The following is a 26,514-nucleotide window of genomic DNA, read 5'->3' on the forward strand; positions in this document are numbered from 1 at the left end:
TTCAAGCAAGTCGGCTAGAAAATATAGTCTCTAGACGCCCAAGAAGTAAAACCGAGAGATCGGTCTATATGGGGGTTATACCAAAAAATGGACCGATACACCTCAATTTCGGCACACATATTTGGGGTCCCCAAATACCTCTAGATTTCCAATTTCAGGCAAATCGGGTAATAAATACAGTTTATAGAAGCCAAAGAATAAAAATCGGGAGATCGGTCTATATGGCGACTATACCAAAACATGGACCGATACGGACCATTTTCGGCACACCTCTTTAAGGTCCCCAAATACCTTTAAATTTCAGGCAAATCGGATAGTAAATATAGTTTCTAGACACCCAAGAAGCAAAATCGGGAGATCGGTCTATATGAGGGCTCTACCAAAACATGGACTGATACGGACCATTTTCGACACACCTCATTATGGTCCTAAAATACCTCTAGATTTTCAATTTCAGGCAAATCGGATAGAAAATACTAGACGCCCAAGAAGCAAAATCGAGAGATCAGTCTATATGGGGGCTATACCAAAACATGATCCGATGGGCACCATTTTCGGCACACCTCTTTATGGTCCTCAAGTACCTCTAGATTTTCAATTTCAGGCCAATTGGACAAAAACTACGTTTTTTTAAGCCCAAGACACCAAATCGAGAAATCGGTTTATATGGGGACTATATCATAACTTGGACCGATATAGCCCATCTTCGAACTTGACCTGCCTGCAACCAAAAAACGAATAGATAATTATCGTTTCAAGTTATATTTATATAGCATAGCTTGCGGCGCCCACGAGCCGATTAAACAAATTTTATTTAACAGAAAAATAAATTTAGTTGGGCACCGTGGAGCAATGGTTAGTACGTCCGCCTTGCATACCAAGGCTCCTGGGTTCGATCCTTGAATCGACCGACCACCAAAAACTTTCTTTTTTTTTACATATATATGCCATATATGTTCGGAAAATTAAGAAAAGGTGTTCAACATTACATACTACCATATTACATTTTTGCTATGAAACTGTAAAATGTGTCTTATTAAAGAATTGAAGTCAGAAAATAACAGTGCTTGATATAAACGAAATGGATTGTGTTATTGGTTCAAAAATATTTTTTTTTTATTGAAACAATAAAATTTTTGTAACAAAGTTTTAAATTTTCGAAGAGATTCAAAAAACTCTAACAAAAGAAAAACTTTTTCGGTACAAGTTTTCCAAACGTTTGTTTTTCTTTGCGTGTATATTTACCACACATGCTAATTTAAAAAAAGAACTGAGGAAAATGCTGCCGACCAGACGCTCATTAAATCAAACCTGTGTAAAGGGTGATACGGTCAAAATTTGGTCAATATAAACTTGACGTATTTCTTTCAATTTTGCATTTAAAAAACCTGAACACCCCTCATTGTGAAGGTGTGTGTGTGTAGAATGTTGCTCCTATTTTGATTTTGGAATTCACTCTTCAGTTGTCAAAATGCCCTCCAAGCAAGAAGAGCAGCGTATCAAAATTTTGCTCGCGCATCGCGAAAATCTGAGCTACTCGCGCGCAAAGCTGGAAAAATCGCTAAAAGTTGCCAAATAAACCGTTACAAATGTAATTAAAGTGTTTGGGGAACGTTTGTCGACAGCCAGCAAGTCTGGATCGGGGGGAAATCTAAAACCGGAAGCCGCTGAGACGACAAAGAGAGTTGCCGGTAGTTTCAAGCGGAACCCTAACCTCTCTCGAGCCAAAAAACGAGCCGGACTATCGACTTACAAGAAGGTAGTGACTCCAAATCGCGATTATAAACAAAATACGACGGCCAAAGCGCGATCCCGGAGGCTGTACGACGATGCTGACGAAGTTTGACTGCGTGGTAATGGACGACGAAACCTACGACAAAGCCGACTACAAGCAGCTTCCGGGACAGGAGTTTTATACGGCAAAAGGAAGGGGAAAGGTAGCAGATATTTTCCAACACATAAAACTGTCAAAGTTCGCAAAGAAATATCTGGTTTGGCAAGCCATCTGTACCTGTGGCTTGAAAAGCAGCATTTTCATAGCTTCCGGGACTGTCAACCAAGAAATTTACGTGAAAGAGTGTTTGAATAAACGTCAGCTGCCTTTCCTGAAGAAACACGATTGTTCCGTGCTGTTTTGGCCGTATTTGGCATCGTGGTACGCCGCCAACAACGTGCAGGTGGTTCCTAAGCACAAGAATCCTCCCAACACGCCAGAGCTCCGCCCAATTGAAAAATACTGGGCTATTGTCAAGCGGAACCTAAAGAAGACCAAAAAAAAAACTGCTAAGGACGAGCAGCAGTTCAAGGCAAACTGGCTTTCTGCGGCGAAGAAGGTGGACAAGGTGGCTGTACAAAATCTGATGGCAGGTGTCAAGCGTGAGGCCCGGCAATTCGGATATGGAAAAGGGAAAGCCTAACTGATTATTTTTCCTGAATTTTATACTAATTGAGCTTGAAAAAGAAATTTAATTTGATTTTTTAAATAAACGATTTCACCGATTTACACGCGTTTTCCCTTGACCAAATTTGACCGTATCACCCTTTATGTGCCCATACCCACACATACATATGAGCCAGAGTTCCGACCAAAATTTAGGTGTATGACGTTGTCCAGATACTCTATGAATCAGATCTGTCTATAAAAGATGCAAAATTTCAACAGATAGACGGACGTAGATCTAGATATGCCCAAAATTTTTGCTGGATAGGAGAATTATTACATTGTTAGTACACTCTATCAAATGGTGGTAGGTACAAAATGTCGCTCTGGCAAATGATTTATGCTAAATGGAAATTAAAATTTTCTGTACTGACGGACGGACATCATTAAATGGTATCGCTAAGTTATGCCGAGTTATCACTCCTTTTCATTCTGATTCAATCACGAAATTAATTTATCGAATTAATATTTATTTGAAATTTCTTTAATATCAATGATTATATATTGTAATCATTGATATTATCACCGACAACAATTAATCAAATTTAATATTTAATTGATATTATTAATTTCTGTGATTGATTTTGGTTTGATAAAAAAAATGAATTGAAAAAATAATATTTTAAACAGATATTTCTTTACATTTAATTAATATTTTAATGGAAAAAATAGTTGCTATATTTGTTATATATTGGAGTGAACTAATGTTATCTGGTTTTTCAGAGAATTATTTTCGCAGAGCCGCCCAGCATTTGCTATTTATATTTGCACAACTGTATATTCGATATGATTAATGCAAAATATATTACATTTCATTTTAATTTATTTGTTAAATCATAATTAAAAATTCAGAACCTAATAAAATATATGTATGTAATAAATATAAATGCCAGTATACCAGTTTATATATTATTATGTTATGTTTGCCTGTAGTATTTTTTTTTTAAATATGTTTGTATGTTAATTTTTATAAGTATTCTAATGTTTTGCGGGAACTTTTGTTGTATTTGCTTTTGTTTTTGTCATTTATTTCATATATAAACTTTTTTCGTTTTAGTTTTAAATCGTTTTTATTATCAATTTTATTTTATTTTATTTAAAATTGTATTTAACTTTAATTTAATATTATATATGTATATTAAATGTTCATCATCATCTTCGTCATTGTTTAAATGGTATTGCTATTGCTTTGCATTGTTTTGTAAGAGTTTGCATGCATTGTTGTCTGTATGTAAGTATGTATGTATGCATGCCTATATGTATATGGTGTATGTGTATGCGTGTGTGTATATGAGAATGGATTTTGTTAGTTTCTTTCCTTGCCAGTGTTTTATGCCATGGAAAGTTAGTGTGTTTCTTTAAAAAAGTTTAATGGACGTTAATGGGTTCGAATTGAGTCCGTCTTGATATCAGACTATATTTTTACGGAACACTTCATTTGGATGCTGTTGACTGAAATTCTGGCGTGTTGAACATTGCTGAAATGAGAAGAGAAAAATAATGTAAACGATAAAAGTATTGAAACAAACAAAATGATTTTTATATAGAAAACAATAAGGAAAATCTAAATTTGGGCTAAGCCAACTATATTATACCCTTTCCCACTATGTAGACCAAAATGTTTGGTACTATCTCAAATCGTTCAAATTTGTTTGGGAGATATTTATAATATAAGAAAATAATATATATATAGAAATAATAATATAAATAAATATAAAGATTTATATGCGCATATGCCTGCACAAAAAAAAAATTTGTCTTCAATCACGAAATTAATTCATCCAATTTGACTTTAAATTGATACTATTAATTTTTTTGATTAATTTTTGTTTCAATTAAAAAAATTGTTCAACCAATTAAATTTTTAATATAATTTTTTTTTAGAATTTAATTACAATTTTAATTGGAAAAATCTGAACCGATTTGTACAAAATGTTTAACACTTCGCAAATTCTCTTAACTTAAAATTTAAATTGGTTAATTGGGACGAAACACAATGTCAGTAAAATTTTGCTACTTAATAGTGGAGATTTTACAAAGATCGCAAAATAGTTGACCAATTGTGGGTTTTAAGACAATATTTGACCATATGGGGCAATTTTTACAAAAGTCGGGGCCTTATCTAAATTTTAAGCGTTCTGGGGAATGTCTGCAAATTTTCAAGTAAATAGCAATGAGACTTTGGCCTCCGGTCATCGTATGAATCTAAATCCTGCGTTAGGTATATATGGGAGCTATATATTGAACAGATTTCAAAAATGTTTCGCATACACGACGAAACAATCAATTGTAATTCTTGTACAAAAATTGAACTAAATACAAAGTAAAACTCTGGCCTCAGGAACCAATTGATCGGGGAAATATATATGTGGGAGCTAATAAAATTTTAGACTCTGTGATCGTAAGAGGATAAATGGGGCGAATATGGAAAATATGGGGAGCACGGTTGCCATAGTAGAAATACAATTTTGACAAAATTTGACAAAATTTTCTATAGAAATTAAATTTTGACAAAATTTTCTATAGAAATAAAATTTTGACAAACTTTTCTATAGAAATAAAATTTTGACAAAATTTTCTATAGAAATAAAATTTTGAAAAAATTTTCTATAGAAATAAAATTTTTACAAAATTTTCTATAGAAATAAAATTTTGACAAAATTTTCTATAGAAATAAAGTTTTGACAAAATTTTCTATAGAAATAAAATTTTGACAAAACTTTCTATAGAAATAAAGTTTTGATAAAATTTTCTATAGAATTAAAATTTTGACAATATTTTCTATAGAAAAAAAAAATTGACAAAATTTTCTATAGAAATAAAATTTTGATAAAATTCTCTATACAAATACAATTTTGACAAAGGTTTCTATAGAAATAAAATTTTGAGAAAATTTTCTATAGAAATAAAATTTTGACAAAATTATCTATAGAAATAAAATTTTGACAAAATTTCCATTAGAAATAAATTTTGATAAATTTTTTTTGTCGAAATAAAATTTTGACAAAATTGTCTATAGAAATAAAATGTTACCAAAATTTTATATCTATAGAAAATTCTGTCAATATTTTCTATAGAAATAAAATTTTGACAAAATTTTCTATAGAAATAAAATTTTGACAAAACTTTCTATAGAAAGAAAATGTTGAAAAAATTTTCTATAGAGCTAAAATTTTGACAAAATTTTCTATGGAAATAAAATATTGACAAAATTTCTTATAGAAATAAAATTTTGACAAAATTTTCTATAGAAATAAAATTTTGACAAAATTTTCTATGGAAATAAAATATTGACAAATTTCTTATAGAAATAAAATTTTGACAAAATTTTCTATAGAAATAAAATTTTGGCAAAATTTTCTATAGAAATAAAATTTTGACAAAATTTTCTATAGAAATAAAATTTTGACAAAATTTTCTATAGAAATAAAATTTTGACAAAATTTTCTATAGAAATAAAATTTCGACAAAATTTTCTATAGAAATAAAATTTCGACAAAATTTTTTCTAAAAATTAAATAATGACATCATCTTATGTGAAATTAAAATTTTAACTAAATTTTCTATAGAATTTAAATTTTGACAAAATTTTCTATAGAAATAAAATTTTGATAAAATTTTCTATAGAAAACAATTTTTGACAAAATTTTCGATAGAAATAAAATTTTGACAAAATTTTCTATAGCAATAAAATTTTGGCAAAATTTTCTATAGAAATAAAATTTTGACAATATTTTTTATAGAAATTAAATTTTGACAAAATTTTCTATAGAAATAAAATTTTGTCAAAATTTTATATCTATAGAAAATTTTGTCAATATTTTCTATAGAAATAAAATTTTGACAAAATTTTCTATAGAAATAAAATTTTTACAAAATTTTAGCAAATTTCTCTATCAAAATAATATTTTCTATAAAATCAATGTCATTAAAAATTTTAATTTTTATTATAGGTCATACTATCAAAGTCTCCGTTTTTTGCCTTTTGTAGAAGCAGCAACTTTCTCTTGTTGGTGCAAACTAAAAAAAAATTAAAATTGCTACACATTTACAATTCAAGGGATGATCAAAACATAATAAATAAACTTCTAAAATAACATAATAACAATTTCTTTTGATGAAAAATTGTTTTCATAATAACCATAAACAAAAGTACACAAAATCTGCAAACTAATATTTTTATTTGGGAGAATTTTTTTTCAAATTTTGGCAATCGTGCCTCAGAGGCCATATAATAACATATCGGAATAGAATTTTATATGTGAGCTATATCTAAATCAGCAAGTGTAACGGGACTCACAAAACATTCGGATCTAAGGAATTTGAAGAGAATCGGTTGATATACACGTCAATTATGACCAGATCGGTGATAAATATATATTTCAGCTATATCGAAATCTGAACCGATTTTTGGCAAAAAATAATTGGGATTGTCTTTGAGCCGAATTTGAGAATGACCGGTTATAAACTGCGAGCTGTACCTTGCACACAAAAGTACACGGACAGACAGCCAGACAAATCGAGTCAGCATTTATGGTCGGTACTAAGCGATGGGTCTCAGACTGTTCACTAAACGATGGGTCTCAGACTGGTCTTGGTGTTACATAAAAATGCATAAATTTATTATACCTAGTATCACTGTCGTGGTGAGCCGATACTGCACACCTATTTATGGACCAAAAATAAAAAGATTTTAAGTCCCAGTCAAATCGGATAAAAATTGAGGTGAGATGCTCAACAAGTTAAATCGGGAGATCGGTTTAATCAGGGCGACGATACCAAAACCTGGACCGATACACACCATATGTGGCAGACTAATGTATAAAGCTAAAAGCAATTTAGATGTTCAGACAAATCGGATAAAAATTTGCGGTATCTAGAAGCCCAAGAAATCAAATCGGGAGATCGGTTTATGTCGGGGGGTATATCAAAAAATTGGACCGATACATGCTATAAACTTCACACTTTTGTGTAGACCTAAAATACCTCCAGATTTCTAATTTCAGGCAAATCGGATAAAAATTGCAGACCAATAAGTCAAATCGGGAGATCGGGTTATATCAAAACATGAATCTAAAATATCCGTAGATGTCTAATTTCAGGCAAATCGGATAAAAATTAAAGTGTCTAGAAGCCCAATAAATCAAATTGGGATATATGGGGGCTATACCAAAGAATGGACCGATTCACACCATATTAAACACTTATTTCTAGACCCAAAATTGCTCCAGATTTTGAATTTCTGGAAATTCGGATGTCTAGACGCTTAGGAATTCAAATCGGGAGATCGATCTATATGGTGGCAAAACCAAACCATGGGCCAATTCTCATCATGTTCTGTACAATTATTTTAAGTCCTTAAATACCTCTAGATTTTGAATTTCAAATCGAAGGGTCGGTTTGTATGAGGTCTATATCAAATCCGATGTAGCCTATCTTCTAACTGTACCTGAATGCGAATAAAAACAGTATCAGAATATTCTAGGATGTAGCGTGATTAAGATAAACAGAAAGACAGACATACAGACGAACATGATTATATCGTCTTCGACTTTCTCTCTGATCAAGAATATATATAATTTATATAGTCGGAAATATATTTCAATTTGTTACAAACGGAATGACCTACACCCATCGCCATCCACAATGGTGGTACGTATTAAAAACCTTCATACAGTAGATATATAATGGTTGATAATAGTGACCCCTTTTATTGTCCCTGTTTGCAAAACTAAGAAAAAAAAATTGTTGCAAAAATTATTTCTACTTACCGCCTGTTTCTTTTCCCATGATTTCATAGCTGTCTTATATTTTTCAAATTCATGACACCAATCTGAATAGATTTTCTGATAGTCATTACTTTTATTGGGTGGAGTGCATCTAAAATTAAATAAAATTATAGTGCATTAATATAATGGCAATGAAAAAAAAATAATAAAAATAATAAGAAGGTGCAGTCCTTTTTGCATTGCCGTTTAGACTTACCTATGGGCGTCAACTGTTATATTATAGCTGCACAATAATGAACCACCTAAATGGCAATCATAACGTCCACCATCTGCCTCATTCACAGAGACCACAACCAGACCACGTTCAGTGGTTTCAATATATTTGGTAGGATTATATTTAATTTCATAGCTGTAAGGATATGTACAGAATAAGCAACAAATTAGAATGTAATTATTAAAAATATGAGGCTGTTTAGTTTTAACTTACCGTCCTTTATCTTTGGAATGATGATACCAGGTAACCTGCTCATTTTTCAAGACTTCAGGAATTTTAACAAAACAACCCAAGTGTACACTTTGACCATAGGTTACGGTGATTTTCTTTTTCAAAACACTTGAATCACAAATGTCACTGGTCTCATTGCCTACATCCTGCAAAACGAAAGAGATTTTTTAGATTTAAAAATCAAAAAAAAAAATTAATTAATAATTGTAAATAAATGTATTCGAAAATCTGTCATCTATTTTAATATGGTCTAGTCCATTTTTTTCTCTGAAAAAGAAATTATTTTTTTTTAGAGATTTCGATTCCATTCAAAACTTTAGCACAGTTTTAAATTGTGTACAAGCCTTTACCGATGCATATAACATACAATTATTTTTATAATTACTGCCAAATTATTACTCTTCTCAATCAATATTTCATTATAAAATCTATCTTTTCCCATCTCTTGGGTATGAGTATCCTTTTACTTACCTGCAACAAATCCAATTCATATGGACGACATGTATTCGCTTCCTTATCCCAGCCGCAGTAGGGATCACGTACACAACGGAAACAATTGTCATAGCGACGATTGCACATGGCCATGTCGATTTGCTTGACACGATGATCCGTGGCAACATACAACGATTTACGTGTCTGACTGATTTGCATCACCTGAATGGGTTCGTTGGGGGCGATTTCAAAGATATCCAAAAGCTTCGACAGAGATTCACCATTACGATAATACTGGACAATTTTATAGATATGTCCAGAATTGGAGCCAACATAATAGACGGTGTATTCTTGATTTAAGATATCGATTTTGATTCTGTGCAAGGAGGAGAAAAAAAAAAACAAAAGAAAAAATGAGATATACATTTCAATAACAATAATGAAAATGTTAAGGCTCATGAAATTTTGCTTTTTTGCTTTTTATATAGTAATTTAAGTTTTTAAATGGTATTTTCATAATTTTTCAATATATTTTCTTAAGAGGCTATTGATGGCATAAACGTCAACTTTACAGAATGAAAACCATTCATAGAATATCATAAGTGGCCAAAGAACAGTGTTTTCAGCGTTTGGCATCAGTAGTTTATTGTACAGTGGGGCTGATATGTATTGCAACCAAGTTCATGTTGTTATCATTTATAAACCGGTCGTCTGACATATTTATTTATTCCAGCCACAGCTTATGCTAGTGTTTAAAAACTTACAAAAGCATTTTGATCTAACAGGTTGGCTGATAAGTCCCCGGTCTGACACATAGATGTCGTCGCTAGTATTAAATGCATTTTATTTTTATATAATACTAACCTTCAAATGATTCGTGTCAAAATTTGACGTCTGTAAGTCAATTAGTTTGTGAAATAGAGCGTCTTTTGTGAAGCAACTTTTGTTATTGTAAAAAAAGGAATTTCGTGTTTTGATAAAATACTGTTTTCTGAAGGGAAAAAATACGGTGGAAGCAAAAACTTGGCTTGATAATGAGTTTCCGGACTCTGCCCCAGGGAAATCAACAATAATTGATTGGTATGTAAAATTCAAGCGTGGTGAAATGAGCACGGAGGACGGTGAACGCAGTGGACGCCCGAAAGAGGTGGTTACCGACGAAAACATCAAAAAAATCCACAAAATGATTTTGAATGACCGTAAAATGAAGTTGAACGAGATAGCAGAGGCCTTAAAGATATCAAAGGAGATAGCAGAGGCCTTAAAAATATCAATATTTGGATATGAAGAAGCTCTGTGCAAAATGGGTGCCGCGCGAGCTCACATTTGACCAAAAACAACAACGTGTTGATGATTCTGAGCGGTGTTTGCAGCTGTTAACTCGTAATGCACCCGAGTTTTTCCGTCGATATGTGACAATGGATGAAATATGGCTCCATCACTGTCCAATCGACAGTCGGCTGAGTGGACAGAGACCGGTGAACCGTCTCCGAAGCGTGGAAAGACTCAAAAGTCCGCTGGCAAAGTAATGGCCTCTGTTTTTTGGGATGCGCATGGAATAATTTTTATCGATTATCTTCAGAAGGGAAAAACCATCAACAGTGACTATTATATGGCGTTATTGGAGCGTTTGAAGGTCGAAATGGGGGCAAAACGGTCCCATATGAAGAAGAAAAAAAGTGTTGTTCCACCAAGACAACGCACCGTGCCACAAGTCATTGAGAACGATGGCAAAAATTTATGAATTGGGCTTCGAATTGCTTCCCCACCCACAGTATTCTCCAGATCTGGCCCCCAGCGACTTTTTCTTGTTCTCAGACCTCAAAAGGATGCTCACAGGGAAAAAATTTGGCTGCAATGAAGACGTGATCGCCGAAACTTAGACCTATTTTGAAGCAAAACCGAAGGAGTACTACCAAAATGGTATCAAAAAATTGGAAGGTCGTTATAATGGTTGTATCGCTCTTGAAGGGAACTATATTGAATAATAAAAACGAATTTTGACAAAAAAATGTGTCTTTCTTTGTTAGACCAGGGACTTATCAGCCAACCTTTTATTGCATTCACAAATTAAGTTATTCGACATGTGTGATTACTTTATATCTGCCTTTATATCTTATGGTTTATAAACAAAAAAAATTCTTTTGATTCAATCACGAAATTAATTGATCCAATTAATTTTTTAATTGAAATGTCTTCAATCACAAAAATGATAGTATCAATCACCGTTTTAATTGGACATAAACAAAAATACTTTAATAAAATAATTAATTTATTTCATGAGCGAATTTCAATTAACTTTTTAATTGATTCAATTAAAAATTTAATTGATGTTAATTGCAAAACTCAATAAAGGTATTAATTAAAAACTTAACTATTATCGATTACTTGCTTAACTGACTTTGTGTTTTTAGTTTGATTAAACGATTGATTATTTAAAATAAATTTTTAATTAAAAATTTAAAATTTTTCCATCACCGAGTCTTCCGAGTTTGATTAAAAAGTTAATTGTACCAATTAATTTTTTAATTAAAAAGTTTAAAATTTTCAATCATTGACTTAATTAACTTAATGTTTCTAAAAGATAATTGTGCTAGAAAACGTGCGCCACAGTGCTAGAAAACTTGCTTGTAAGCTGAACATATCGCGAGAACAGATGCAGCATAACGCAGCATAAACCTGGACTAAAACCATTGAAGTTCCAAAAATGCAAAAGCGCACCGATGTATTTATAAACAAAGAAAGAATTGCTTCGCTTGCACGAAAGTGTCTAGTTACCGAATTTGGCTTTCTCCATTCCAAGCTGAGGAGATTGTGAATAAACTAGATGATGTCAAAGAGGTCAGCTGAAAATGAACTCCTTCGGTTGACTAACAGAACTCAAGCACCAGCGATGGTAATGTGGTGTGACACCGTAATATCCAGAGAGCGCTCCCCGTTCGTATTTGTCGAGCGTGGGATTCAAATAAATGCCGAATATTATCGGGACAATTTTTTTAAAGGCTGTGAGAAGCCCTGCACAGACAATTATGTCTACCGCAGACCTTGGACATTCCAAAAGGACTCAGTCGCTTTATATGGAGGCTATATATAATTAGAAACCTATATAAAACTATGGACCAAATTTTGCGCGATTAGGTACCAAATTTTACCAGGATCATGGTTTTTGGATGCCCTATATAAACACAACGTACCGAATTTCAACTAGATCGGATGAAATTTGCCCCTCTAAGAGATCGTCAAACAAAATGTGGGGATCGGTTTATATGGGGGTTATATATAATCATGGACCGATATGGATCAATTATTGCATGATTGTTAGATGCCACATACTAATACCACGTACCAAATTTCAACTGGATCGGATGAAATTTGACTTTTAAGAGACTCTTCAAGCTAAATGTGGGGATCGGTTTATATGCGCGATATACGTACACGGACGAAAAAGACTGTTTTTCATATGTTTTGGTGTGAAAATTGTATGTTTGGAGCCCGAAATTTTTAACACAATATTTTTAAGTGCAAGCATACAATGTTCATAAACTAGAATAACATGTTTGGAACATATATATTAATATGTTAGAACATATTATGTTTGGGACATAAAATGTTTGTAAATATAATATGCTTGGATTCAAACATATATTAACTTAGAAATAGCCTATAAACATATATGTGTTTAGAAAGAGAGACCTAGAGATTAAGCTGCAAGTAAAAGAATGGAAGTAACCAATTGGAGCCTTAGAAAAAATAGACAATTTCATTAAAATTTTATTCTACCAGTGTATGCCTAATGTGAAACATAATATGTTTCAACAATACAAACATTATTTTATTTGGACAAATCCTGAAAATATATATGCTTGAAGCAAAATGCGTTTGGGGTATATGTTACAGAAGCTATTTTGTTTTGAGGGTTTAAAAGTGGTCGAATGTAGCTCATTTGCAAAATAATACGACCTACATAAATAAAAACTGCTCGTGCCAAGTTTCATGTCAATAGCTTGTTTTGCTCGGAAGTCAGCGTGATTTTAACGAATATCGTTAGATCGACTCAGAATTTCACCACGGCCCAGAATATATACACTTTATGGGGTCTAAGACCAATATTTCGATGTGTTACAAACGGAATGAAAATTTTCAATAAATAACAAGTATATACGGCCGTAAGGTCGGCCAGGCCGAACCTTATGTACCCTCCACCATAGATTGCGTAGAAACTTCTACTAAAGACTGTGATCCACAATCGAATTACTTGGGTTGCGGTAACACTTGCCGATGGAAAGGCGTCTTAAAAAATCCTTAACACCGTCTTCTAAATTGTACGTTAGTCTATACAGGGGATATATTAAACAAAACAAAATTTTCTATAGAAATAAAATTTTGACAACATTTTCTATAGAAATAAAATTTTGACAAAATTTTTATAGAAATAAAATTTTGATAAAATTTTCTATAGAAAGAAATTTTTGATAAAATTTTCTATAGAAATAAAATTTTGACAAAACTTTCTATAGTAATAAAATTTTGACAAAATTTTCTATAGAAATAAAATTTAGGTAGATTATTTTTGGCGATATGGACCAATTTTTATGTGATTGGCTATTGGCTATATATAAATATAGACCGATATGGACCAATTTTTGCATGGCTGTTAGCGGCCATATACTAGCACAATGTACCAAATTTCAACCGAATCGAATGAATTTTGCTCCTCCAAGAGGTTCCGGAGGTCAAATCTGGGGATCGGTTTATATGGGGGCTATATATATTTATGGACCGATGTGAACCAATTTTTGCATGGTTGTTATAGGCCACATACTCACATACCAAAATTCAAGTTGTGGCAATTTCGGATGTCCACCATTTCAACAGCTGTTGCTCTGAATTTGCATCATTTCTTAAGGTGTGATGCGAATCCAGTGTTTTGGATGTGAATTAGGAAATTTTTTGATTTTTTGACGAATAAATAATTTTTTAATTTTTTATGATTTTTGTTTGACATTAAATATTTTAAAAAAATCGGATTTAGCACCTTTTTTGCGGCAAAATTTAAATAATTTGCACTATTTTATTAATTCTTAATTTGTTTTTAACCTATTTGAAACAATACAAATTTCCCATTAAAAATGTGAAAAAAGCGAGTTATAAAAAAATTTACTCAAATTAACTTCCTGTGTAGTTAAAATAAAGAACATCTTTGAGAGGACATTTTTGGAAGTGCTTTTAAAGTTGTGTCTTTAGAAGAACTTCCAAATTTTTTTGCTGGGAAAATAACTTGTAACATAATCTAAATAAATGTTCCGTCACAATATGAACAGATACCGACAACACTGTGCCACATTTACCAAAAATAAAATATATATGTATATATGTATATATATGTATATGAAATAATTTTACCAATAATTTCCCTTCTCAATCCCTTCAACACCATGCATGGTGATTGTGTTAAGCTCCAGCTCTTTGTGCATATTTAAAATTCAGTGCATGATAAAATTCCCGAAAAATATGAAAAATGCAGGTGTACTAGTATGGACAACTACTCGGATGATGATACATTGATGCTTCACCAATCCTGGCATGCATCCACTTACCATTTATGCCCAAAAGCTATAGCCATGAGTAGTGAAAATGGTCAGTTTTTGGATTTCGCTTCAATGACCGTTGGCAACAAAGTGCCCGCATGCGATTTCGATTCGTTTGGGCATTTATGTGATCATAACGTCATTAAAATATAAAAGTATCAAAAAGTAATTTAATATTAAGTGGTATTATTGCAATCGCCCCAAAAGCCTCTTGGAATACGGGTAAGTGAAGGAGAATTGCGTGTATATTGATTTTTTATTATTATCCATTAATATTATGGAATATGGAAATGGACAGACGGAAAGGACCAACAGCGAGCAGAGATGTAGTACAAGTGTGTATGTGTTTTCTGTGTGTGTGTGTGTGGCGTGATGATGCACTGCCATTGCAATTGCTTGTGGCATTCAGCGCATTTGCATTTCCCATTTAAGCCCATATTACACGGTATTATGATTTCGGCGTAAGTATTTAATTAAAGGTGTTCATTTTATATGCCATACAGCTTTATTGGCAGACTTTTGAAAATGTAATTAAAAATGTTGTGATTGATATTTATAAAAGCTGATGACTGACTGCATATAGAACGAAGCTCCCACCCACCAATGTCGCTCTCTCTCTCTCTCTCTATCCGCAGTATCATCATTAATGTTTTGAATTACAAAGTAATAATTGAAAATATGCGATGAATTTTAAATCAATTCGGCAAACTGATTATGCTTTGTAACAAAATTGACAATTTGCTGGAAATGTGGACACTTGTGAATATTTAAATACACAAGTTCTAAAGAAGTGAGAAATGTCTATTGAAACGTTCAAGCGAAATTACATTTATACACTAACAACACTCAAAAAAAATTTTACTTGGATCCAAAGATGTTGACCTTCCCCTTTTTTAAACCCGCCACCATGGGTGGGGGTATATTAACTTTGTCATTCCGTTTGTAACACATCGAAATATTGCTCTAAGAACCCATAAAGTATATATATTCTGCGGATCCTCTAAGAGAAGCAAATATCATCCGATCGGGCTGAAATTTGGTACATGGTGTTAGTATATGGTCCCTAACAACCACATCGGTCTATAATTATAAATAGCCCCCATATAAACCAATCCCCAGATTTGACCTCCGGAGCCTCTAAGAGAAGCAAATTTCATCCGATCCGGCTGAAATTTGGTACATGGTGTAAGTATATGGTCTCTAATAACTATGCAAAAATTGGTCCACATCGGTCCATAATTATATATAGCCCCCATATAAACCGATCCCCCGATTTGGCTTGCGGAGCATCTCAGAGAAGAAAATTTTATCCGATCCGGCTGAAATTTGATACATGGTGTTAGTATATGGCCTCAAACACCCAGTCAAAAATTGGTCGAAATCGGTCCATAATTTTATATAACCCCCATATAAACCGATCCCCAGATTTGACCTCCGGAGTCCCTTGGAAGATCAAAATCCATCAGTTGAAAAAATTGGTCCATATCGGTCCATAATTATATATAGCCCCCATATAAACCGATCCCCACATTTCACCTCCGGTGCCTTTTGGGGAAGCAAAATTCATCTGATTGAAATTTAGTACGTGATGTTAGTATATGGTACCTAGCAACCATGCAGGTATTCATATCAGTCCATAATTATATATAGCCCCCATACAAACCGATCCCTAGATTTGGTTTTGGAGTCCCTTGGAGGAGCAAATTTCATCCGAGTCTGTTGAAATTTGGTACATTGTGCTAGTATATGGCCGTTAACAACCATGCCTAACTACCCAGCAAAAAAAGCGCCGCCAAAAAAGTAATGAAAATGTTCTTTTTGGATCCGGAAGTGGTGCAAAATTGACGCAGAGGCGATGAATTTAACATGGGCTTGTCATAGGACGGAAGTCCTCCATTTCTACAGCCGTTGCACTGAATTTGCATCACTTCTTTATGTGTGATCCGAATTCAATGTTTTGGATGTAAATTAAAAAAATTCTGTGATATTTTGTCAAATAAATAATTTTTATAATTTTTTATAATTTTTAATGGATTTTAACGCTAGTCGGAAACGCTTGACCTCAAATATTTTCAAAAATTCACAATTTTTTCAGATTGGATTTAGCATTTTTTTCGACAAAAGTTAAATGATTTGTACCATTTTATGAATTCTTACTCTGTTTTTAACCTACTTGAAACAAAAAAATTTAAAATTACCCATTAAAATTATGAAAAAACCAAGATATAAAAATTGAATTAAAAGAACTTCGTGGGTAGTTAAAATAAAGAACATCATTGGGAGTGCATCTTCTGGAAGTGCTTTTAAAGTTGTGCCTTTGGAAGAACTTACAAATTTTTTTGCTGTAGGTTCATATCGGTCTATAGTTATATATAGCCCTCAGATAAAACTATCACCATAAACACAAAAATTGGCCCATATCAAGTTCATAATTGTACATAGGACCCATATAAGTGACCCCCATATTTCAATTCTGTCTCTCTAAGTACCGTGCAAAATTCCATATCGATTCGTAAGTATTTGTAGACTTCTCTGTATATACCTGTTTTGTCTAATATATACCACGTATGGACTAACTCACAATTTAGAAAATGATGTTAAGAAGTTTTAAGATGCCTTGCCATCGGTAAGTATTACCACAATCCAAGGAATTACATTGTGGATTACTGTCTTTCGTAGAAGTTTCTAGACCATCCATGGTGGAGGGTACATAAGATTCGGCCTGGCCGAACTTACGGCCGTATATACTTGTTATTTATTGTAATTTTTAAATTTTTATAAATATGCAAATAAATAAAATAAAAACAAGTATCTCATTTATCGACTTTTATATTCTCTTTCTTCTTTCAGTGTATAGAAGCTATATTAAAATCTGAATTAATTGAATACAAAGTCATTAGGGGCTTGTCCCTGGGATAAACCAATTTGATTTCATCGCATTCAATTTTTTTCAAAGTTAAATCCATTATCCCATATTTTAACATATACAAATATATATGTATGTCACTATAAATATTAACATTTCAATGAATCGGTTAAAACCACAATTAATTACTTTTCATGAGATATTTTTAATTAAATTTTAATTTCTTCTGAAGGTTATACAAAATCCGAGATTTAAAAAAAAAAAATCTACTTATACTACCTATGGACACAAATGAAAGTGTAGACATAATTATATATGGGTTATGAATTGCGAACTAAAAAAAAATAATAATAATGAAAACTATATTTCAATTATACTCCAACCGTAAATTTCTCTTGTCTCTTTTAATTCATTTTTTGTTCTGGTATTCTTGACATCAATACTATTATTATGCAATGTCAGCATTTTTGCCAACAAGTAGCAAGGGTAAATAGATGAAAGAATCCTTGAAATATATTAAATTCATATAGAAAAGTAATGCATAATTTATTGATATGACATAATTGGGTTGTATATTTCACATATGTATATTTGATTAGATGAAAAAAAATATCATGAGACACTATTTTTTAAAAACTGAAAAAATTGTATGAATTCTATGAAGAGAAATTGTATTTGTAATCCATTGTGGTCGGTAAATCTGCCAATATTATGAGACCAACAATGTTCCATGCATCTTATGTCGAGCCCTGGGAATTCTGACGTAACCTTACTGTCATTTTTGCAGCTGACTGTTATGCTTATGGTATATGTATATCTGAAGACACTATATATAAACCACCAGGAAGGAAATCACAAAATATATAAATATTCTTTGATAAATTCAAGAAATCTTATTAGACAAATTAATTAATTAATTTTTTCTAAAAGAAAATAATTTTTGCTAAAGAAAATTGTGTAGTTTAAATGACGAATTGGAGTTCGAAATTTCAAAAATGTCTTAAGTGCCATACGAAGTTCAAGATGAGCGCAGTTGTGGTGAAATGTACAAACATTGAGAAATTCTGAAACATTTTGTGGCAAATACTAATTTAGTGAATGTTTCATTTGGGCATATATTTTTTTCTTGTTTTAGTCCATTTATCTATCTAACGCACACAAAAAAGTTCATTCAAGTCAAGGAAATTTAAGTTCATTCAAGTCAAGGAAACTTTCTCACATTGGGGAAGGTTAGGTTTGGTGACAGTCCTTAAATTATTCTGTCCATTGTGATACCATGGTAGTGAACTTCTCTCTTATCACTGAGTGCTGCCCGATTTCATGCTTAGCTCAATGACAAGGGACCTCCTTTTTATAGCCGAGTCCGAACGGCGTTCCACATTGCAGTGAAATCACTTAGAGAGGCTTTGAAACACTCAGAAATGTCATCAGCATTACTGAGGTGGGATAATCCACCGCTGAAAAACTTTTTGGTGTTCGGTTGAAGCAGAAATCGAACCCATGACTTTGTGTATGCAAGACGGGCATGCTAACCATTGCACCACGTTGGCTCTCCACATTGGAGAAAATTAAAGTAATGTAATGCAATAGTATATGAACTCAAATAAAGTTATATTGGCTTTAGTGCTATTGGGAGTTTACTGATATTTGTGTGAAATCGACAGGGCAGTTGATTTTTGTAGTGCTGGCAAACCAGACTACAAATCCAATACAAAATATTAAGCAACGTGAAGTTTACACAATATTAAGGACAAATTTCTTTAAATAAAAAAATTTTAATTACAAGAAAGTTCGAAATCGTTGTTTTTATAATGTTTTCTTTAAATTAGAACACATATTTTTGAAATTTAAATTAAATTATCTGCGATATTGGATCCTTGGATTAAAGAAAAAATACAGGTTATGATTTATTTTGTGGCCTGTACCCAAATTTTAATTTAAGGTAACGTAGCCGCGGCTTTTGCTGAGAATCAATACCACGTGCAAATCTTTGGACCCAATTAATTTTTTTTGATTACAAAAAAAAAAAAAAAAACTACGTCTACTTTTTCCCTTGCAGCACAACTCTAGTTCCGTTTTTGAAGGGGTAATTTTGAACCATTCTCCATTGACCAATTTATTCCGTGGCATATACACTGCAAACAGTTTGCCAGGTTCCAAAGATTTTATCTTTATACTAATGATTCGAGCCAAAGAATAATTCTCGTTTATATTTAGTTTTGCATGTTAAATGTTTAAAAAAAAAAACAAATTAGTTTTTTTTTGCTTTTTTTCCTCTTGTGGTATCAAACTCGTTTAAAAGTAGTCCCAACCACAGCTTAAATTTCCAAATTCTGAATCGCCTTCACGCAATGCAAAAAAAAAAAAATAATAATGCCCCAAGCCCAATGATTTTATGTCGTTAAAATACGAGACTACGAAGTTCTTGGACAGGTCGAGTATACTTTGGAATCTATCAAAAATTATGAGCCGATATGAACTAATTTTCACATAGCAATTAGAGGACCAAACGGATAAGACGGAATTTGTTCCTCCTTCAGGATTCCGAAACTAAATCTTGAACGGTTGCTTTATATGGGGTCTATATATAATTATAGACCGATATGGACCACTTTTTAAATGGTTGTTAAAAGGCATATACTAACATCACGTACCAAATTTCAACCGGGTCGGATGAAATTGGCTTTTCCAGGAGACTCCGTAAGGCAAATCTGGGAATCGGTTTATATGACGGCTATTTTTAAGTATGAACCAATTTTGGTATTGTTGTTAGAAGACATACACTTGCATATACATGTACCAAATTTCAGTTGGATTGGATAAAATTTTATCTTTCTAGAGCCTTCGTAAGACAAATCTGGGAATAGCCTACATATAAACCAACTCTGATATAGCATATTTTCGATACCATTTAATCTATATCAATAACAAATTTATGTAACAAGTTTCAAGTCTATAGATTGTTTCGTTCGGAAGTTAGCGTGATTTCAACAGACGGATGGTCGGACGGACATCGTCAAATCGACTCAGAACTTCATCACCACCCAGAAAATATAAATTTTATGGGGGCTCAGCCACGTTGCCACAGTTGGTAGAATTCTACCAAAAAATGGTAGATTTTTTACTATTTGGTAGATTGGTAGAATCCTAGATGTTTTGGTAGATTTTGCAAAATATTTCTTTCTAATTAAGAGGTATTTAAATTTTCTATAAGAATACAATGTAAATAAAATTTCGACAAAAATTTTGACAGAATCAAACATTTTTATAGAATTTTGACAAAGTTTTCCGCAGAAATAAAGTGTTGACAAAATTTTTTCATAGAAATAAAATTTTGTCAAAATTGTCTATAACTTCAATATCTTCAAAAATTTAATTTTAGTGTTACGTCATACTATCCATTCCATTTTGAGTAAGTACTCCCTTTTTGTAGAAGTAGTAAATTTCTCTTGTTAAAAAAAAAATTAATTCAGCACAACACAACCAAAACAAGTATGTACGGCCGTAAGTTCGGCCAGGCCGAAGCTTATGTACCCTCCACCATGGATTGCGTAGAAAATTCTTCTAAACACTGCCATCCACAATCGAATTACTTAAGTTGTGGTAGCGCTTGCCGATGGCAAGGTATCTTAAAACCTCCTAACACCATCTTCTAAATTGTATGTAAGTCCATACGTGGTTATATTAAATCAAAAAAGATCGATCAAATACGTATATAATTCAGTTTGACAAAATTTTCTATAGACATAAAATTTTGACAAAATTTTCTATAGAAATAAAATTTTAACAAAATTAGAAATAAAATTTTCACAAAATTTTCTATAGAAAGAAAATTTTGACAAAATTTTGTACAGAAATAAAATTTTAACAAACTTTTCTATAGAAATAAAATTTTAACAAAATTTTCTATAGAAATAAAATTTTGACTAAATTTTCTATAGATATAAAATTTTGACAAAATTTTCTATAGAAATAAAATTTTAAGAAATTTTTCTATAGAAATAAAATTTTGACAACATTTTCTATAGAAATAAAATTTTGACAAAATTTTCTATAGAAATAAAATTTTGACAAAATTTTCTAAAGAAGTAAAATTTTGACAAAATTTTCTGTAGAAATAAAATTTTGGTAGATTATTTTTGGCTCGAGTGACAACCATGATTATGAACCGAATAAAATGTTAACAAAATTTTCTATAGAAATAAAATTTCGACAATGATGAAAATTTGATTATGAACCGAATAAAATTTTAACAAAATTTTCTATAGAAATAAAATTTTGGTAAATTATTTTTGGCTCGAGTGGCAATCATGATTATGACCGATATGGACCAATTTTTGTGTGATTGGAGATCGGCTATATATAACTATAGACCGATATGGACCAATTTTGGTATGGTTGTTAGCGGCCATATACTAACACCAGGTTCCAAATTTGAACCGGATCGGATGAATTTTGCTCCTCCAAGAGGCTCCGGAGGTCAAATCTGGAGAACGTTTTATATGGGGGCTATATATAATTATGGACCGATGTGGACCAATTTTTGCCTGGTTGTTAGAGACCATATACCAACATCATGTACTAAATTTCAGCAAGATCGGATGAAATTTGCTTCTCTTTGAGGCTCCACAAGCCAAATCTGAGGGTCCGTTTATATGGGGGCTATACGTAAAAGTGGACCGATATGGCCCATTTGCTATACCGTCCGACCGACATCAATAACAACTACTTGTGCCAAGTTTCAAGTCGATAGCTTGTTTCGTTCGGAAGTTAGCGTGATTTCAACAGACGGACGGACGGACATGCTCAGATCGACTCGGAATTTCACCACGACCCAGTATATATATAATTTATGGGGCCTTAGAGCAATATTTCGATGTGTTACAAACGGAATGACAAAGTTAATATACCCCCATCCTATGGTGGAGGGTATAAAAATTATAATAGAACATAAAATAATAAAAAAATATATTGGCAGTTTTTATGATAGCCTAGCTGTAATTGGTAGTTAGGATTCAGTGCCTTTAAAGCCAAAGAAGGCCGTAAGCAACTCAACATATCTCAATGAGATCGTTAGGAAGCTATTGTAATGTTGCGGTACGGTTACACTACCGTACCGTACCGACATTCGTCGTCACAGCAAAACCACAAAACCTATTAAGCTCCTATAAAATGTAAAACATCACGAGAGGCGTATTTGTCAAAATCGGTAACCACATATTTCGGAAATGTTGTTGGAAATGTTGTTGGACACTTTGGAGAAATATTGGCCTAGTGTGACCGTACCCTTGCCATAAAATATGAAAATAGTTTATACTATTGTTGAAAATACCATCATTAGAGTACTACTAAATTTTTAATATTATCTCAATTTATATATTTTTTATATCTTTAATAATTAAAGCATTTATACTCTATGTTAAAAATTCAATACTTACTTATCAACAACTAATTTAGTGAAAACCAAGTCACGTTTATAGTAAACAGGATTGCTATGTTCATGATTGACAGCCTTGTCCATTAAAGGATGTGAACGAATGAAATTCAAAACGGTGTCAGGCAAATTTGAGGTATCATTGACACATGTGCCTGGTCGTGGCTCGGGAACACGGGAATTCAAAACTGGCAACCAAGCTGAATTTGAGGATGATTGCTCCTTGAATTTACCTAAAATAGAAAATCCGATATAATAACAAAAAATTTTGTTTAAACCCCTAAACAAAATTATAACTGATAAGCTGCGGACAAGTTTTACAATCTCACTCCTTAGATTATTTATTTATTTCTAAATATTTAATAAACTCTTATTATTGATATTTTTTGAAATAACCATTTTTTTGTACCTACCATTGAAGGCCGCTTGTGCCTCATTGATGTGGAAACTGCAGACTGCCGATCCAATTAAGCCATTTGTACTCGTTGTGAATGTTGCATAGAAACGTGTCTTATCGTTTGGCAACTGATAAACCGATTGAATCTCATTGAAATAGAAGGGGAATTCACCGGAAATACTGCAATTCAGGCGAGCCTTCAAGTAGGTAGCCCAATTGTGTGCCAAAAGATTTTTACCACCCACATCCTTTTTGCAGACGCGAGCAATACGCGAGTAAACAGCCTTGCCACAATTGATATATTCCACAGCCGTTTCACGAAAGAAGAAATACACATAATCGCCAATATCGAAAGAGCCCACAAAGTTTGGTTCTAAAAAGGATGAAAGCGTAAGAGTGAGATGAGGTTAGAGGTGCCGGCAAGGAGGTAAATTATTATTGGATTTATTATATTATTATGCAATATGGAATGTAAAGTAATTAAATTCGTTTAACTAAAAGCACTTTTCTCTACAAATAATCCCTTTGAACCGTATCCCTTTGACCAAGTGTAAAAAGCATTTTCTATCGTAACATGAAAAGGGAGATTTCAATTAATTTTAAGGAAAACTCTTTCACAAAAGCATCTTTCCGCATGGATTGGGAAAATGAAATTTGTGTGGTTGAGTTGTTGTAGTGAAAAGGGTTTTACATCTTTAGCTGGATGTCACCATGCTTCTACAGTCGAACACGTTTATAACGTAGCCCGATTATATCAACAATTTTTCTCGAATTCGGTTATAACAAATTTATCGATAACATATAACAAAAAAAATCTACCATGTTTATAACGAACCAAAAGAAAATTTGAAAATCCACATCAACCGAAAATTAGTAGAAATGGTTATAGAATTTTCAACTAAGGTCCAAATAATTAATGACACGGAAGATGGTTAAATTCTGAGTCGATCTATCGATGTCCGTCCGTCTATCAAAATCACGCTTGCTGCTGAACAAAATAAGCTATCGGTTTGAAACTTGGCACAAGTAGTTGTTTTGGTGTATATACCATAGGATGTCCAAACATTGACACCGGTTAATCGGATTCAATTACACAAACCGAAAAAGGATAGTGAAAAAATGTTCGGTTAATCGCGAAAACCGTTTGGACCAGTGATTAACCGGTATTCTGTATATCAATGACATTTCTATCTTCTTTGGCATATAACACTTCCGAAAGTCGAACATTTAGTATAGAAGTACAGAAGATGAGAAACAACTGAAGATTTACAAGCACGGTTTCTACAGTTGGTAGAATTCTACCAAAAATGGTAGATTTTTTGCACAAACCGAAACCGGGCAGTGAAAAAATTTTCGGTTAATCGCGAAAACTGTTTGGACCATTGGTTAACCAGCAACTGACGATTTACAAGCACGGTTGCTACAGTTGGTAGAATTCTACCAAAATGGTAGATTTTTTACTGTTTAGAAGAATGGTAGAATTGTATATGTTTTGGAAAATTTTGCAAAATATTCCTCTCCAACTAAGAGCCATTGTGGTGCAATGGTTAGTATGCCGGCCTCGCATACACAAGGTCGTGGGTTCGATTTCTGCTTCGACCGAACACCAAAAAGTTTTTCAGCGGTGGATTATCCCACCTCAATAATGCTGGTGACATTTCTGAGTATTTCAAAGCTTTTCTAAGAGGCTCTACTTCTGTGTGGAACGCGGACTCGGACTCGGCTATAAAAAGGAGGTCCCTTGTCATTGAGCTTAACATGGAATCGGGCAGCACTCAGTGAGAGAAGTTCACCAATGTGGTATCACAATGGTCTGAATAGTCTAAGTGAGCCTGATACATCGGGCTGCCACCTAACCTAACCTTACCTAAACTAAGAGACACTTCACAAATTTTGTATAGAAATAAAATTTTGACAAAATTTTCTGTAGAAATAAAATTTTGACAAAATTTTCTATAGAAATAAAATTTTGACAAAATTAAAACAAAAATCGACAAAATTTTCTATAGAAATAAAATTTTGACAAAATTTTCTATAGAAATAAAATTTTTACAAAATTTTCTTTAAAAAAAAATCGGTTATTTTGACATGCTAATATACTAGCACTTTGTATAGAAATAAAATTTTGACAAAATTTTCTGTAGAAATAAAATTTTGACAAAATTTTCTATAGAAATACAATTTTGACAAAATTTTCTATAGAAATAAAATATTGACAAAATTTTCTATAGAAATAAAATTTTGACCAAATTTTCTTTAGAAATAAAATTTTGACAAAATTTTCTTTAGAAATAAAATTTTGACCAAATATTCTATAGAAATAAAATTTTGACAAAGTTAAAACAAAAATTGACAAAATTTTCTATAGAAATAAAATTTTGACAAAATTTTCTATAGAAATAAAATTTTGACAAAATTTTCTATAGAAATAAAATTTTTACAAAATTTTCTTTAAAAAAAATCAGTTATTTTGACATGCTAATATACTAGCACTAACGAACTAAAAACGATGTTCCCAGTGAGTTCATTATAATCGTGTTCTACTGTAGTTAACATATTCTTTATTCACTAGGAAATATTTCATATCGCTAAGACATAACATTGTATAACAACTCCATAGAAAATTTTCATAATTTATGAAACAGTAGTTTTGAGAAATTGGGTAAGGATTAAAGCACTTAAGCAAGAGCGTAAAACAAAACTATTTTCTATTTTTTGGAGTAAAGTTTTGAAAATAAGTTAAAATAATGTCCGGTTGGTTCATGGGTTCAATTCCAGTTCCATTCCAATCATAGAAAATTTCTATAGAAAATTTTGTCAACATCTTCTTTCTCTAGAAAATTTTATGAAAATTTTATTTCTCTAGAAAATGTTGTCAAAATTTCATTTCTATAGAAGACTTTGTCAAAATTTTGTTTCTCTAGAAAATGTTGTTAAAATTTTATTTCTATGAAAAATTTTGTTAACAGTTTATTTCTATGAAAAGTTTGTCAAAATTTTATGAAAATTGTGTCAAAATTGTATTTCTATAGAAAAATTTTAGTACAAAATGTTATTTCTAAATTTTTTTTGGCAAAATTTTATTTGTATAGAAAACTTTGTCTAAATTTTGTTTCTCTAGGA

At 32.1% G+C, this 26,514-nt stretch overlaps 1 protein-coding gene across 1 annotated transcript in view; it reads right to left on the bottom strand.

Moving 5' to 3' along the window:
- Positions 1-2,446: 2,446 nt before the first annotated feature.
- The window catches only part of Sema2a (Semaphorin 2a), a 260,078-nt gene continuing 236,010 nt past the window's right edge, over positions 2,447-26,514 (bottom strand). The window contains exons 9-15 of the mRNA XM_075310277.1: positions 23,408-23,764; positions 22,999-23,227; positions 9,146-9,482; positions 8,657-8,820; positions 8,426-8,578; positions 8,212-8,320; positions 2,447-3,918 (exon numbers count right to left, since the gene is read on the bottom strand). Of these exons, the coding sequence (XP_075166392.1) occupies positions 3,850-3,918; positions 8,212-8,320; positions 8,426-8,578; positions 8,657-8,820; positions 9,146-9,482; positions 22,999-23,227; positions 23,408-23,764 (1,418 nt within the window). The 3' untranslated portion in view covers positions 2,447-3,849. The remainder of the gene's footprint in view (positions 3,919-8,211; positions 8,321-8,425; positions 8,579-8,656; positions 8,821-9,145; positions 9,483-22,998; positions 23,228-23,407; positions 23,765-26,514) is intronic.

This window comes from Haematobia irritans, chromosome 5, assembly GCF_050003625.1.
Source record: "Haematobia irritans isolate KBUSLIRL chromosome 5, ASM5000362v1, whole genome shotgun sequence".
Classification (NCBI taxonomy): domain Eukaryota; kingdom Metazoa; phylum Arthropoda; class Insecta; order Diptera; family Muscidae; genus Haematobia; species Haematobia irritans.